This window comes from Brassica napus, chromosome A2 (genome assembly GCF_020379485.1).
Source record: "Brassica napus cultivar Da-Ae chromosome A2, Da-Ae, whole genome shotgun sequence".
In the NCBI taxonomy this organism is placed as follows: Eukaryota; Viridiplantae; Streptophyta; class Magnoliopsida; order Brassicales; family Brassicaceae; genus Brassica; species Brassica napus.
Genome location: NC_063435.1, coordinates 12,472,069 through 12,489,864, shown reverse-complemented (window position 1 = coordinate 12,489,864; position 17,796 = coordinate 12,472,069). Strand labels below are relative to the sequence as shown.

The 17,796-nt window shown below is 30.2% G+C and overlaps 1 protein-coding gene across 2 annotated transcripts; it reads left to right on the top strand.

The window, feature by feature from the left end:
- Positions 1-1,916: 1,916 nt before the first annotated feature.
- Positions 1,917-4,633, top strand: LOC106397234 (BEL1-like homeodomain protein 3). 2 transcript variants are annotated; one of them, XM_013837831.3, is made up of 4 exons: positions 1,917-2,199; positions 2,628-3,706; positions 3,829-3,889; positions 3,970-4,633. In XM_013837831.3, exons 2-4 carry the CDS (start codon positions 2,718-2,720, stop codon positions 4,354-4,356), a joined length of 1,437 nt encoding a protein of 478 aa, XP_013693285.2. In that variant the 5' UTR covers positions 1,917-2,199; positions 2,628-2,717; the 3' UTR covers positions 4,357-4,633. The 2 variants fall into 2 exon arrangements, with proteins under 2 accessions (XP_013693285.2, XP_013693278.2); XM_013837824.3 differs by having other exon boundaries at positions 1,929-2,182.
- Positions 4,634-17,796: the final 13,163 nt, after the last annotated feature.

The following is a 17,796-nucleotide window of genomic DNA, read 5'->3' as shown; positions in this document are numbered from 1 at the left end:
TAGGCTGATATAACAAAATGCAAAAAAAAGCCCAATTTGATGTCTACACTGTCGATTTACGCAATCAGTTTTAGAGGCCCACATTTGTATTTTCTTTAACACCGAAAGTGATTCTAAAAGAGAAGAGTTTGACGTGTCAATCCGACGAAAGTGGAGTAGAGGTGTTAATATTTACTTTCTGGCCACATGAGTTTCTGGAAGACTAACCCACAAAATTAATTGGACTCAGATATATGTTACAATAGTTTACTTTTGTGCTGGAGAATATGCTAGATGACATGTCACATTGATTGGTCCTGAATATTTTAGGTGAAGTGGACACTCTTAGAAACCATAAAATTACTTCCTTTTATATAGTAGGATAACAAAGCGAGGCCCAACATATGGATAAAATAAAGAAATTTTAAACAAAAATATACAGAAGGAAAATTAAAATAGACATTTATTAATATGGACACAAAGCTGTTCGTTAGCTTTTCTTCCGTTAGCGTCCACAAGGCAAGTTCGCGGCCAAGTCTTTTGTTTTGGTCACTTTCACCAACCCTTGCGTCCGAGACATCTACCTTATTTATTTCACTTTAAATAATTTCTTCTATTTCAAATTTTATTTATTATTATTTATTACTCAACATCCATAGATCAATTGGGACAAGGAGTCGACCTATCAGAAAGCTCAAATCTCTTCCATTTTAATCGTTTTATGAATAAGTATTCTTCCCTCATGTCATATATATCTAGTTGTTTATGAATAGTGCCTTTTTCCTCATGTCATATATCACTTGATGAAGTTAAGAAAATGTGATTTTTTTGCTAGCGAAGTTATTGCGTAGTCACCAACTGGTTGTTAAGGCCCTTTAATCCCTCAGTTAAGCAATTGAGCAAACACACTTCTTCCTCAAAGAACACTTCTGGCAAATCAAATTCCAGGTTTACCTTAACACAAAAAAAATTATAAAAATTCTACCTATAGGGATGGTTGTGTAATTTAACATTTTAATATTTAATACTATCTATTATTGATTTGTTGACATATTCTCCGTTTTGTATTTATCAATTATTATGTAAAAGAAGAAACAGAAAATCCTGAAAATGGAGTTAAGTAATTCCCTCCTTTGCACGTCACTTTATAAGAAATGTGTGCCCAATGTATTACGCGGACAAAACACGTATAACTAAACAGTCTGATATACGCCTAAAATGTTTATTGAATACAAAGTTCTATAGAGTTTGTCATTATGAAAACCTTAAATTTAAGTACCGTAGATTAGTTATGAAGTATCATGCCACGTAACACATGTTTCATGCTCGCTTATAAACAGGGATTTGCAATTATGTACTAAATAAAAACATATGTTGTTGGTTCACACTACTAACCTATGATGTTACCAGCACAACCACAACTAATCTGAGATGCTCTAGTTAAGTAATCAATTAAGCTTTGGTGGAACAAATTTAATAGTAAAACTATTCAACGGTTGCTTGAATTTATGTCCAAGCTATTAAACTTCTAAAAAAAAAAAAACAGGATACAAATTCAACTCTTTTCTTCTTCATTTTAAAAAAAAAGGTTTTCATTATTTGTTTATTCTATTTGTTTGATGAATACATATAACCACCAAGTCAAGTCAATGACCACACATTATTTATTTCTATTCAATAATATTAGTTTTTAATATAAATGAGTATATAAGTAGCATTTGTAAAAATATTCTCTATTATCTATAATAATCCAAACAGAAAATAAAATAATGAATTTTCTGCTCACGCGTAGTATTCTCTAAATGGTTCGCAAAGAAAAAACCCAAAATAAATTAGAAGGTTCGGTTGGAATAAAATTCAATAAAGAATTACTGGTAGAGATTGTCAAATTTTCTCCATATATTATTATGGTATTGGTTAATATTTGTTAAAATAGTTTTTATTAATTTAAAAATCTGGAGTTTGTTGTCTATGTTCCAATGATAAGATGGGTTGGTTCTGCTCTTTGTGAGTGAGCAAAAAAAAAAGTATTTTTATTTTAAAATAGAAGAATATTTGTTTATAATAATTGCAATTATTAATCTATCTCTTGGGATTGGGTGTCTTCTTCTTCTTCTTCTCTCTTTTTGTCTTCCACTGTTCGAAGTTCTTCTCTTTTCCTGTGTGTTCCCTGATTCAGCCGCATCCACAATCTCTTTCTTTTGTAGGGTTCTCTCTCAGGTTTTGTTTATTTTATTTTATTATAATATTTGATTGTTCTTGGTTTCTTGATTGAAAGCTATGATTGATCTGTACTTTCTTTTTTTAAAAATTTCCTTTTTGAAAAGAAAACTATCATCTTCTCCGTGTTACCACCGTTTATGAAAGTATGAAATCATCAGAAACATATAAAGATAAACACTTTACACATCGATATTTTCTGATTTCATCATCTTCTGCTGCTTAATCATTTTACTTTTTTTTCTTGCGTCACTGAAATTGAAGTGGAAAACTTTATTTCCGTATAAAAGATTATTAGGGTTTTAATTTCTTTATTTTTCATCTGTAATTGCGGCGTGAGAATACGATGTGTTAACCTCCTCTCAAAGATTGTTCCTTTTTTATAATCAAGAATCAAACTCACACGTCTCTCTCTCATTCTCTTACAGGGAAACTCGTTTTCAGACAAAACATCAAAAACCGTATGATACTTACTGTAATAACAACATTTTGATTACAAAAAAAAATAACAAAATCACATGGCAGTTTATTACCCAACTAGTACTGTCGGCATGCAATCTCTCTACCAAGAACCCATCTACCTCAACGAACAAGCTTCCTCTTCCTCCGCCGCTTCTTTCTCCGGCGCCGGCGCCGGAGCAAACTGTCTCGAAATCCCAAACTCCGTACCAAACGAGATGGTTTTCATCCCACCAACGAGCGACACATCTCTCAACGGAAACGTAACGGTCTCAAGCAACGATCTAAGCTTCCACGGCGGTGGACTCTCCTTAAGCCTCGGTAACCAGATCCAGTACCATTACCAGAACCTCTCGAACCAGCTGAGTTACAACGAAGAGAATGGGAAGAGTCATCATCATCAACATCATCATCAAGTTCCTTCCTTTGGATTCTACAACAATGGGTTTGTAAGCAGCGTTCTAAGGTCTCGTTACCTTAAACCAACACAACAACTGCTAGACGAAGTCGTTAGCGTCAAGAAGACCAAGAACAACGAGAAAGGTCAAGACTTTACTAACGGGTCTAAACCTAACGATACCAACAACACAGTGAACAACGAGGAGTTATCTCCTTCAGAACGTCATGAGCTTCAGAGCAAGAAGCACAAGCTCTTAACAATGGTCGACGAGGTAGACAAAAGGTACAACCAATACTACCATCAAATGGAAGCTTTGGCTTCGTCTTTCGAGATGGTAGCTGGTGTTGGAGCAGCTAAGCCTTACACATCGGTGGCTCTGAACAGAATCTCTCGCCATTTTCGGTGTTTGAGGGATGCGATAAAGGAGCAGGTTCAGGTGATTAGAGGGAAGCTTGGGGAGAAAGAGACTTGTGAAGAGCAAGGGGAGAGGATACCGAGATTGAGGTATTTAGATCAGAGGCTGAGACAACAGAGAGCTTTGCATCAACAGCTTGGTATGGTTAGACCTACTTGGAGACCACAAAGAGGCTTGCCTGAAAACTCTGTCTCTATTCTCCGCGCTTGGCTCTTTGAGCACTTCCTTCATCCGTACGTGTTGATTTTTTTTTAAAGCCGGATAATTATGATATTACAAACTATGATAGATATTATAAACGACTCTATAGTAAATGTGGATTGAGGGACCATTTTTGTCCATATTCTTTGCTTAGATATCCCAAGGAGTCAGAGAAGATCATGCTTGCTAAGCAGACAGGACTATCTAAAAACCAGGTAAGACAAGAAGACAGAGAGATCTCACTTTTGCTGTTGGTCTTTGCTTTGATTTGATTGGTTCTATGGTTCTTGATTAGGTTGCAAACTGGTTTATTAACGCGAGAGTTCGGCTATGGAAACCGATGATCGAAGAGATGTATAAAGAAGAGTTTGGAGATTCACCAGAGTTACTCTCAAACTCTAATCAAGACAGCAGCAACAACAAGAAGAACAGAATGAATGAAACATCTCAGCTCAAACACGAAGACACTTCTTCATCTTCACAACAACAGAATCATGGAAACAACAACATTCCATATACATCTGATGCAGAAGAAAACCTTATCTTTGCAGATCCCAAACCAGACAGCTTGATGAACTATAACGGGTTTGGTGTGGTTGATTACAATGGCTACATTGGACTTGGTAACCAGCAAGATGGCAGATTCTCTAATCCCCATCAGTTACATGACTTTGTTGTCTGAAAAAAGTTTACTGAGCTTTCATAAGCTCACGTAAACCGGCAATGCCAGTGATTGGATTCTTGAAGTGCAAGTAAAAGACGCTTCTATAGATAGGGGTGGTATATCTGTAATATTTGTGATTAGATTTTGTGAAAACTGTAGATAGACTTTTATATTTGTATATGGAAACTGAGCCTCTTATATACACTTTGGTAAGCCAGTATTGTAATGTTTTTGTTTTATTTTGTGTATAAACAAAATACTTTTCAAGTGTGAACATACATATGTTTATTTGGTTCTCGTTCTGTATCAGAGAACTTCACATGCTCTTGCATATCTTGAATAAGAAACTGCAGGTCAACAGAACTTCATAGATAACCCTGCAAATGACTGACAAGTTTTTTTCATTAACTAAATGTTATCCCCATAGGTTACACTGAAACACACAAGATATCACCAAAAGAAACATGAAACACACAGCTCTGAAGGCTAAAGCTGAAAGCTCAGTATCTATTTTTCCTAAATAACCCACTCTGTTCCATAACAAGGGGGTTTGGTTTCATCAAAGCTGCGATGTCTGGTTAAGTACCTGAAATGAGTATTATCGGGTACTATGAAACTCTATACTTGATGAAGAACGGTTGTAAAGATGTCTAGACCAAAACCATTTCTTCAATACAGAGTCTTTGGACGAGGGTTTACTCCATTTGGAATGCCATTTCAAGAATGACATAGACGTGCTTTTGCTACTGCGACTAGGTGGTTCCATCTTCAGAGCTTTCCCTGTCTTCTGAAACGTAAACTCATCGCACTCAGTAGTATCCATCAAACGGTTTTTACATCTTTTGAACTGCTTTGCCTTGGCTTCAGCCTCTGCATTAAGAGCTTTCCTTGTTACTTATGCAACACGTTTCTCCCCGATGGTGCATATGGGACTCTATTTTTTCCTCTATAATTTACACTAAAATAGAGTAACTCTATTATCCTACTATATAAAAGTTACTAATTTTGAGGCTTCTTAGAAGTGCCACATAGGACAAAATATTCTTCACCAATCAAACTGCCACGTCATCGCGAATGTTTAGATGATGGGTCTCGAACCATCCAAACCCATCAAAATAGTCAGCCCATTGTATAACTTATAGCTTCTTTTTCTTTAGTCTACTCGCCTCAGACGTCTCCAACGACTCCAAAAATGTTCGTCTACCCAACTTCATCGGTGTAACTCCTACGACTACAACAATGGCACTTCAATGCTCCATTATAACTCATCAAGTGAAGACTCTTTGTACCTCTCCACATCACTCCTCTCAATCTCTTGTCCAGTTCCTTAAATTTGATTTGTCACAAAAAATCAGTGCATCAGATAGTTTTTGAAATTCAAATAATACTAGGTGTGTTCCTGCACCATGTGCAACATAAATTTTTTAAAAGTTAAATTATATTTAAAATGAAATTTATTAATATTATATATTTTATTATTTTTGACTAATATTTAATATAAAGTTGATTATTTTTGCGACTATAATGTTTGCTATTGTGATCAACACCTTTTTACAGTACTCTGTCTGTATCTTTTTTATTAGTCATCTTCCTGTTCTTTTTTTTTTTGGTAAAATTATTAAAAAAAAGAAGACTGAAGCTAAAATCAATCTTTTTGTTCTTGATCATTCACGTTATCTTCAAAGTCAATAACATGGCCAACGTAAATGCTCGACGTTGAGATTTCAGCTTTTCTGATTTTTACTATTTTAATGTTTCAATATAATTTAAATATTCTCTTTGTTTTATAATATAATGGTTTAAAAGTATTTTTTTTGGTAGGGAAATTGTTTTTATATTTCAATGTAACTTTATATTTATTGGATATTGTGTGGCCAATTAAATTATGTAAATTACTGTGTAATTGATTAAATTTATATATTAAATGGCAGTTTTCTAAAGCAATAACTTTTAAATATTACAGATTTTAATTAAAAATGATTACATTTTGAAACAGATAGAGTAATCTACTAACTCTATATAGATATGAGGACAAAATTGTAAAGAGGTCTCATCTTGAATTTCTCTCATTCTATGCATTCCTAATTGGGAGGAGATAATCAACATCTAATTTTATGTTACTCTCAGTATATTAGAAATGGTCGAACCGTAAACCAATTAAGGATGATCTAAGGAAGACATAAAGATGTATTTCCAGTTATCACAAATATAGAATCAACTGACAACAACTTAATTATGTCCAGCGTAGGACAACATAGAAGAGTTTCCATACCTTCTAATATTATAATATCTCACTATATTAGTGGTTAAATAAGTTTTCTCTAGCACAAATACTCACTCCATTCTTAGAGTTTAAACTTTTCTATCTCATGATATTAGTAATTTGATCCAAAAAAAGAAGAAACGGTCGAACTGTACGTATAATTAGAAAAAGAAAACAAACAAAAATCAACCGACGACTTCAGGTATATGAAACAAAATTTGGAAATATCAATTCTCTGCAATTAAAGAATAATGCGATAAAATTGTAAAAATACAAAATAAAACAAAAAAAATACACAGAAAAAAGATTTAGGAAAATAAAATCATAATATAATTTCCTTAATTGATAGTGCTTAGCTACACTAAAAAGTCTAAATTTACAACATACACAGTTTTATTTACATCTTTAAACCTATTATCTAATTAAAATGATTTTAAAAAAAGTGCCAGCACGAAGAGTTAAAAAATATACTATAAAATATAATACATAACGTTAAAAATACATTATCACTGATCACTAAAAAAATCATGTTAGTAGTAATAAAAATGAAATGACAACACATTTATTAAAACCATAGAACGACACGCAATAAGGTGTTATTAAATATACAAATTACAAATTAAATATGCTCAACGCAAACACACATAAAAATGAGACATCATATTTGGATATATTTAAATAAATAATTTTAAATATATTATATTCTTGATAATTTTAAAATTACTTAAAAAGAAACTAAATTATTAAAAAATTAATATACAAATAAAACTAAAGCAATATTTTGTAACGTCAAAATAATAAATGAATAAAAAATATAGTATTTTAATAAAATAGATTTTAGATTTTAAAGACTTCTAATTCATGTAATATTACAAAATTCAAAATTTGTTTATTACAATTAATATTTTACATTAGATATATTAAAATAATATTCTAGATCGATATTCAATTGTCAGTTTTCAACTATTACACGTAAAAAAATATTGTTAAGTACGCATTTTGTTTTTGAAAAAGAAGTTTATATTTTAAGTAGGTTATTGGAATACTTTTTCTTTTCGTAAATTTATTCGAGATGAGATTCTGATCTTTTAAACTAAGATAATTTGTGTTCTATACATAATTATATATTTTTTACATAACTCTAAAATTTTGGACTTGATTCTTCATATTTTATTAGTTAATTGTGTTGCATATAATAGAAATATTTACTTCAAACTAAAAATATAAAAAAATAATTTTAAAAATTAGTTATATATAATTTAATATAGAAAAATTCACATACAAATAAAAATGATAAATGTAACAAATTTAAATATATTATCCGCGCGTAGCGCGGAGAAAGGATCTAGTAGAGTTAAATTTTCTCCAATGGTTCACTCTATAATAGAGTTACTCTATAATAGAGTGAAATATAGAGTAATCTTATTTTTTTACTCCAAATATAGAGTGAAAAAATAAGAATACTCTATATTTCACTCTATTATAGAGTAACTCTATTATAGAGTGAACCATTGGAGCAAATCCAACTCTATAATAGAGTTACTCTATTTTAGAGTGAAATATAGAGAAAATTATAGAGTACCATTGGAGATGGTCTAAGGTTATCCACATGGTCAAAATAATCAGGACCAATCAAAGTGCCACGTCACTGGTGGAGTGGGCTTGCAATTAAAAAAATAAGTTGGCTGTCCAGCCCATTTGAACCATTTCGCAGCCCAATATGTTAATATGATACGGAAAGAAAAAAGGAAATAAGCTTAAAAATGCTTTTGGCTTTTGGAAACGGAAGAGTTAATTTGAAACCTAGAGCTAGAGAAAATAAAGATTCTGATTCTTCATCCTCTCCGATTCAATCCATCTTAATGGTAATCATCTTCAATCTCTCTCCATAGTTCTCACTCTTCCGTCTCTTGAAACTTTCGTCGCCGCGAGAGAGATTTTAAATTTGGGATTTCTCTGTATTCTAGGGTTCTAACGATTTGATTTAGGTTTCCTTCGATGCTAGCAAACTGAATCTCTCGATTTGAAAGCTGCATCTATATATATATATGTCCCTTCGTCGAGCTGTAGAGAAAGTCATCAATCTCTGCAAATCCTTATATCTCAAAAGCTTTCACTGAAACGCTTCAAAGACATGGGATAACCAACATGCTGCTCTCCAATTTGAAGACCGGCTGTTGTAAGGAGACTGTTGTGACACGACTTCTACGGTTTTGGGAAGCAAGAACTGTGAAGAAAGGTGGAGGAGCTTATGGGTGTGGACATGGTGGTTTGTATATCTCATCTTTATTCTCTGATGTGCGATACTGGTTCGTAAATTTTAGGGTTTATATGAAGATCTTAGTTGCACATTCATTTGTTTTGATGATGATAGTTATGCGTTAGTTCTGATTTCAAAGAGATTGATTGTGATTTTTTTGGGTTTATAGCATGATCTCATTGAATGTGAATGATATTTGAATGTGTGAATAAACTCTGTTTTCAATTCGTTTTGTTGTGACAGATGCAATTCACCTGAGAACATACTCATTTGCACGCACCGTAACAAGGTGAAGCAGAACTTGCTATTAGAGGTACCTACACCCAATGCCATGGTAAAAAAGCCTCATGGGGCCAACGGATTTGAAAGCATCAGACTCAGGTAAAACAAACACTATACAAAACTAAAATAAATCATCTATAATCACCCGAAAGAATTGTTACGCATAACAATCAAACAAACATGATAAAACTAAAATAGATCATCTATAATCACCCGAAAGAATTGTTACACATAACAATCAAACAATCATGACAAAACTATAAAATACAATACATTAAATCATCGTACCAACTTTACATAAAGAAAAATCCATGAAACCCAAATCAATAGGAAAAATAGTTAACAACAATATAAAAAATAGTAGTTATTCATACTTTATATTTTCTTCAATGAAAAATTGAAATGGAAATCAAATAGGAATATAAATTATTACAATTACCAAAAATTTTAATATAATAATTTTGTGTTCTCTAACAAAAAACAATGTTAGTGGTTTTTTGTAACTTATGTTAGTCGTCTTTCCAATTCAAACCAACAAATTTAATAAAATTTATAATTTAGAATAAAAATAAATTTTATTTATTATTCCTAATATAAAGTAAATTTCAAATGTTTTATAAAATTATAAAATATTTTAATATAAAATAGTTTTAATGTAAACTCACCTGCCCGTAGGGCGGGCCAACCTCTAGTATGGATAATGAGAACTATTTGAAAATATAAATAGTAGATTAAGTATTTCATTTTATTTGCACATTTATCTATTGTATTTACAATAAATTAAATATTTCATTTTTGTATTACTTTTAATTTAGAGATTTTACCACTATATTTAAAATTAATTTAAATTAATTAATTATAATGGTTGTTGTTTCTTTGTGGTGAAAATAAAAACACAACCTAAAATAATATATATTATATAAAAAAAAATATTACTTTATTTAGTTTAGTCAAATATAAAAATTTCGAGAGTTCAATTTTCAAGAAAACAAAATATCATAAAATTAATAATAATTCCTAGAAAACTAATGCAAAAGATTAAAAAATTTAGTATGTTGTTCATTTTAAAATAAATTAACAAAAAAAACAACATGCTAATATATGAATAATACAATTACATCAAATTGAATCAAGTTATAAATTTTTTAATATAATATTATGTACAAATAAAAAATATATTATCAGACATCTATATTATAAAATAATATATTTTACTATATATGTAAATTACAAAACATAAAAAAATATACATGAGATTTTTTATAAAACCAACGGTTTATGAATTTACGTTGAACACAAGTTAAATCAAACACCTGGGTGGAGGCGCATATCAAGTTCTAATACTTCGTTATGATCATTATAAAAGAAATAAACATTAGACTTAAAATAAAATATAGGATGTAAGATTAATGGTGAATGCCAAACTTGTGGAGAAGGAATAGAATCTATCAATCATAGATCAATGGTCTTCAAATGTACGGAGGCCTGCGAAATATGGTCATTGGCTGGCATAGAAATAGGACTTTATTCTAATTTGCCCTAGTAACTCCTATATTTATGCTATTTTGTCCCTCTTAATAAATTATTTATTATTTATTTTTTTTTAATTACAGAAATATGGCTAAGTACTAAAATAGCCTTAATGAATTATCTAAACTACAACTCAACCTAAATTAAACCCTCTAAACTAGTCCAAAGGTTTCCTTCTCCCCCTCCCCCACACACACGTGTTTCTCCCTCTCTTTCTTCAACCTCTATACCTGTTAATGAATATCAATGGTAGCCTGCGATTTTGAATAAGCCTGGTGAGCTCAATGTCATTTAATGTTCTGTTTCGCGATTCTAAACCATATCAATGGTGAGGATAAAGAAAAAGTTATGTTTGTTTCCGCCAATTTTAAGTTCAAATTGATGAATATGGATAAATTTATATTTTTGATGTGTAAACAACAACTATAACCCATAAATATGGAGATTCTTTGAAGAAATTCCATGGCGGCCGTGAAAAATAATTTGCTGAATCAGGAAAACCCTTATAGGAAGATGAAATAATTACGAAACTGCCATTCCACTCATTAAAAAAATAAATAAAAAAGATAACAAATCCGGAGCCGTAAAGTTAAGAAACCAGGAGCATACCACCAGACCGCAAATTACTTTTACGTATCATCACATCAACTAAATTTTGAATATAAATGTCTTTTTAAAAATAAAATAATCCTAACCAAATAAATTAACGAAGCTGAGTATTGATCCAGGGACTGTCTAGTTAACAATCAAGCAATATAACACCAAACTACGAGTTATCATTTTGTATATTTTTTTCATAAGTTCATTTTGTATATAATTTTGTATTATAAAATAAAATCTTATGTTATTCCCGGTAAAATAAAATTGTTTTCGTTGGTCGTATGGTACGAGTCGGTTCTTTCGGGTACCGGGTTTTCCGGTTTAGAAATTAGCGATGTTCGGCATTATAAAATTTTAGATCGGGTTCGGTCCTGGTGGGTTCAATTTTGATGTAAAGAAACCTGAAAATAACCAAATAACGAATATATTTGAAATAAGTTCGGATAATAATACCTAAAGTAACCATATTACCCGATTTGGTTCGGGTATTTTGTATTCAAAGTACCCAAATGTACTAAAAATAATCAAAAGTACTCACTAAATACGGTTTTGTTTGAATATTTCTACCAAACTATCATATTTTATCGGTTTGGGGTAGGTTCTTCGGTTCTGGATATTTTACCCAGCCCTAGTCGTATCAAATCAGATCAGGGATCTCTTTCTAAAAATTATAGACCCAACTCAAACGTACGTGTAATGACTAGAAAATTTTGGAACAAAGCAAAAATTGTTTTTGTTGGTCATAGCTCGGGAATCTATTTCTTCAAAAATTTGTATATAACATATATTTACAAAATTATTAAATCATACATTTAAAACATGCATACCATCAAATAATATTATATTTACAACTTAGTGAAGTAAGAATAAAAATAAAACACTAAGTGCAAGAAATTTTTTGAACTACTAGTTTTGCTAGGTATTACTAAGCTAAATAAAAAAAAATTCAAGCATGTCTAAAACGTGTATAACATATTTAACACATGTTATTAATATATAATTAAAAACGTACTCATTTAAAATGTCTTTATGCCATATATTTAAAAAGCACTAGTATTATATTTACACTCAGTAATACTCAAGGTAGTAGTAATATTATCTTGTTCATAGTAATACTTTTGTCAATTTCAACATTTATAAGTAATACCACGTGAAAAATAAAATATTGCTAGTAGAACCAATGCATTTAGATAGTTTTAGATTGTATATAACATTTTTGTAGAAACAAAATTTGGAAAATATGTAATTTGTGTGATTTACCTTATTATGACATCACTATCGAGACATTAGATATGGAAGTATAAGGAAGTTTTTTGTGGAAGTGATAATTTTTCTAACGACTTAAGAAATATTAAAGATTTCATGACTAATTTGATACCTTAACACATATGAGGACATATAATTCAAAATATATAAGTTATATCAGCTGAAAATATATAATAACCCAAAAATATAAAGTTATTAAAAATACGTATAATACATAGTAGTCCAAGGTAGTACAAAGTAGTTTTAGTAGTGCTAGTAGTCCACGCACACATTTATATAAATAAAAATATAATATCAAATCTTCAAATTTATATAAAATAATATGTATCTTCTGTTTCAAGAAGAATGTAATTTTGATATTTTTCACAAAGATTAAAAATGTTTTGAATGCATTCATGCTCTTAATAAATATATCTATTTAATCAAAAGATTTTAAGATGAATAAATTATTTATAAAATCAAAGTATTTTGTAAATAATATTAAAGTTAAAATAGCTATAACTGAATTGGAATCTTAAATGATACTCCTTACATAACAAGAAAAAATGTCAAACTTACTTTTTATAAAACAGAGAATATTATTTATTATTTATATAGGTTGTTAATTTAGTTACAAATATAAACAGTAAAAATATGAAATATATTATTTTTCAATTTGAAGGCCATATAAAATATATAAAAGCTTAAATTAAGGAAATTTGGAATTAATTTTTGATTAAAATATTATTGAAATATATTTTTTATTAAATTTATAGTTTTGTAACATTTTTATGTAAAAAAATTTATATATTTTTTTATTAAATTTAATTTTAAAATTAATTTTTTATAAAAATATTTTTAAATATTTTTTAAAAACTTTTTGTATTTTTGAAATATTACTGAAATATTTTTTATTTTTTAAAATTAATATTTGATTTAAATAGAAAATATCTTATTTTAAATTTGATTGCTTTTATATAAGAGAAATAAAATTTTAATTAAAGAAAATTAATTTATATAAATATTACCAAATTTATTTTTGAAAAATAGTTGTGGATTAAAATATTATTTTAATAATTTATTTTGTTATTTTATTGTTTATGAAAATATTATTTCAAGATAAACTGAAAGTTTTTATTTTCCATAAAATTTCAGCTATATAATCATTTAACAATTTAGAAAAAAATCTTAAAAAAAGGATCTGGAAAATAAAATCTGTGACCCAGCTGAAAAAGATTAAAAGAAACTAGAAAAAAATCTGGTCGGTAGAGAAAGTTATATGGGACCTACTCGAGAAAAAAAATTAAGGAAAAAACGAAAGAATAATGGTGGGTCCCGCGATGTTTGAAAAGAAGAACAGAAATAATAAAGAAAGAAAGGGTAAGAAAGGAAAGGGGAAAAGGTGCAAAAATGTGGGGTAGTTAGAAAAAAAGTGGGATAGTAAGAATATAAATTTTCTAACTAGGGCATATAAGAATACTTTCCATAGAAATACCACATCAGCTAAATGATAGCATGGAAAACTTGCCTTGCCTACATAATGTAATTAGTCAGAACGTCAAATCTCTAGAAATACAAAGATTATAAGAACAATTTTTCTTATTAGCTTTCAAAACTACTCAAAACTAAAGTTATATATGTTTCTTTTAGATTTCTTCAATCTTATGGAACACATCTCTATTAGATCTCTATTTATATGAAAGACAAACTTAATCTAATGGAAAACTTCATTTTTCCTACTCTAGATTTTATTATTGTGTTTATTTCTTAACATATTAAACATCTAATAAAATGTTAAATTTCCACAAGTTTAAAATTATCCAAAAATGACCATCTTAGTTCCAACTTGAATTTGGGAGATCAATTTCTTGAACTCCAATTAAGCTCCGTGCGTGCTTGAACTTAATCACCACGTAATCATCTTTCTCCACACCATTGTGTGCGTATCCATCCATTGGAGTCACATCTTTCTCAAGGTTAGATTGGATGCTCTCCTTGCTTCCGTACCGCCTCTTCTTAGAATTGGTCCAATTCCTGTAGAACCATCTCCTGACCTCTTCACTTAAGTTGCGATGAGACTTGCGGCTGAAGCTCACTACGACGAGAACTCTGGTCACGTCCACCATCTTGCGTACGTGAGCTCTAGTGAGGATATCGGCCTTCTGCTCAACACTCAGCGCATTTATCTCTGGTTCGTCTTCAGCCTTTGAAATATTTAACCTTGACTCTATTGGTACGTGCGTTGTGTTCCACACTTCCATCTTTGTGTCACATACCCATGTATGTATAACACCTACATAAGTTGTGTTACACGCTTTCATCCTTGTGTCACATACCCCTGTATGTTTAACACCAATCGATCTATCCACAAGCTCACATGTCTTGTTTCTTGTGATAGAATCTACCTCGGCTGCCATAGCTTCAACTCCACTTTCTTCACAAAGTAGATTGAAACCAGATGAGGAAAAATCTCATCCTCTATCGGTGCGAAACCCTTTGAACCGATAGACTGCCTCACGGTTACTTGCTGGTGTTAGTGAATTGATTTGTCCACAAAAATCTCCATGCAGTAACTCGTTCATCCTCATCAACTAAACCTGGTAGTTTGTCGATGACAACATTGGACAGTGGATGGATGCGGATCCAAAGTCCTTTGTACGAGGCACAAAGCTAGTCATGTCGGCCATCATGCTTTCATGATCTTTCCTCCTGTATCGAAGCTTCAACTTAAGTTTAGATCGAGTCTCCAACCTGAGGTTCTGATATCAATTCCAATCTCTAGGATCTCTAGAAATACAAAGAATTATAAGAACAATTTTTTCTTATTAGCTTTAGAAACTACTTAAAACTAAAACACTTCAATGTTTCTCTTAGATCTCTTCAATCTTATGGAACACCTTTCCATTAGATCTCTATTGTTATGAAAGACAATTCCCTTTAACATGTGGGATATGCAAAACACAAACCTAATCTAATAGAAAACTTCATTTTTCCTATTCTAGATTTCTTTATTGTGTTTATCTCTTTACTGATGCACCTTATCAGTCACATTATACCTCTTCACCGAATACAATTGAAGCTATCTTCCCACAAGAAACTGAGCTTTATTGTGTTGCAGATGCCTCTTGGAAAGCATCTACAGAAAATATAGGAATTGGGTGATCCTTGCATAGCAAAAAAGGCACTCTAAAGATTCAAGGAAGCGCTGCACTTACACCAACAAACTCAGAATTAGAAGCTGAAGCAATAGCTATGAAGTCAGCTGTTCAACAACTTAACAGACTTGCATACACCAATGTTCTCATGCTAGGAGATTGCACAGAGCTATTCAGATGCTTAGATGGAATTAAACAGAGACAATTAAATGCACATGAGGTTAATGAAGCAAGGACTATAATACAAGACATCATTGTTTCATCCAAACAAACAATTTCACTTTTAACATGTTCCTAGATCTCTTACATGTAATGTTGATCAGCTAGCAAAACAAGCCAGAATTACAAATCAGAACTATTTAATATCATGGTACTCTTAACTATTGTAATTTTCAAGCTTCCAATAATACAAAGTTGACAAAAAAAAAGACTTGAATAAAATATTCTAAATATTGACAAAAGACCACATCAAATTAAATGGGGTATATTCAACCTAAAATTTTAATTAATTTAATATTTAAATTAATTTACCTAATTTTAGTTGGATTAAAAAAAAATTTGTTTTTCTTAAGTCATTCTAGAAGCTCATTTAAATTATGATATCTAAATTTTATTCTTAAATACAAAACAACATGAAAATATTCTTTAAAAATCTTAAAATTTAACAATATTTTCAAAACAGTAGATATCAAATTTAACAACAGTAGTTTTTTGTTAAAAAAGTTATGTCTACCTAATACTAATACAATGAGATTTTGATAAATATACTCTCTGCTTTAATATATAAGTAGTTTTGAAGAATTATTTTTTGTTTTACAATATAAATTGTTTCCAAAATCTAATTAAAAAACAAATTTAAACATAAAATTAAAAGCAAAATTGGAAATATGGTTTGCATTGGTCATTTTTTAAATTAATTGTTAAAGATAAAAAGATGCTTTTCTTCATAATTGTGTTTTTATCCAAAACTACTTATAATTTGAAAGAGAGAGAGAGAGAGTATTTAGTAGTGTAACAGTCTGTAAATTTCATAACTAATTAATGGTAAAAATCATGGATTAGGGAGAGATTGGTAGCTTATGCCTAGTAGTGCCTGGTAGGGCGATCAACGTGTTACTGTTTCTTCATTACCTTCAAATGTTAATTAATTTTTGTTTGGAAGCCGGAATGTTTTGTTAACACTTAAATAAATATTCGCTTTTAGATCAAAAATAAATAAATAAAGTTTTAAATGGCAGTGCTACTTCCACAACTTCTTTACTCTCATCTCAAGTAATGGATTTGTTCAGCCACCCTCATCAGTTCAGACAATTAATTAATGAGAATTAAATATCCTTATCAGTGTATTGACAAGAAAATATCATTATCAATGTATAAATGCCAAAACTTGTCATCGACTAGTGTTGGGCCAATTGCACACGCCATGTTTTGTAATCAAAAGAAAACTCGTCCTAATTTTGTAATTTGATTACGCTTAGGTTACTTTTTGAAATTTTTATTTTAAATTTATTTTTAACGCTGAATAATTATACTATTAAGAACATTACAAACAATTATAGAATCGACAATTTTATATGTCTTTTAAAAATTTACGTTTAATTGCATCATATAAACCGTCCTATAGAATCAAAGAGATGTAGAAGTATTAATGAACATTAATTAAATCATTGGACCAAAGAAATTTCCACATTTTGAATTATTTTCTTATTTGCACTTTGTGGTATGATGTATTTTTTTGTAACTTTCATTTCACTAGATTTGATTATTGATCGACAAATCTACCGGAGCAGTATTTAAGGAATGGGTCTTCTCTCTGGCTTCTATTAATTACTAGGAGGATTTGCCGGTGCTACGCACCGGTTTTGCTAATATTAATATGGTTTAGCTATAGTTTTATAATTTAGAATATTTTTTAACAGTATGAAAACAAAATATGTATAGATGATATGTTGATATATTAATTTAATTATAGTCACTGTATAGTTATCCAAGTATTGTAGTTGTTTATTACTGTATAATATCGAAGTGTATTTTGTTTTGTGTCACCACAAAACTTAAACTTCTATGTGAGAGTGCTAGCAATCGTCTCTGTGACCTCCACAAAATGGGTATGTTAACACCAA

What these genes read in the sequence shown, in the direction of transcription:
- LOC106397234 (XM_013837831.3), top strand. Translation starts at nt 2,718, where the DNA reads ATGGCAGTTTATTACCCAACTAGTACTGTCGGCATGCAATCTCTCTAC. An exon ending in TTTGAGCACTTCCTTCATCC is followed by an intron (nt 3,707 to 3,828) that starts GTACGTGTTGAT and finishes TTCTTTGCTTAG; the next exon opens with ATATCCCAAGGAGTCAGAGA. An exon ending in CAGGACTATCTAAAAACCAG is followed by an intron (nt 3,890 to 3,969) that starts GTAAGACAAGAA and finishes GTTCTTGATTAG; the next exon opens with GTTGCAAACTGGTTTATTAA.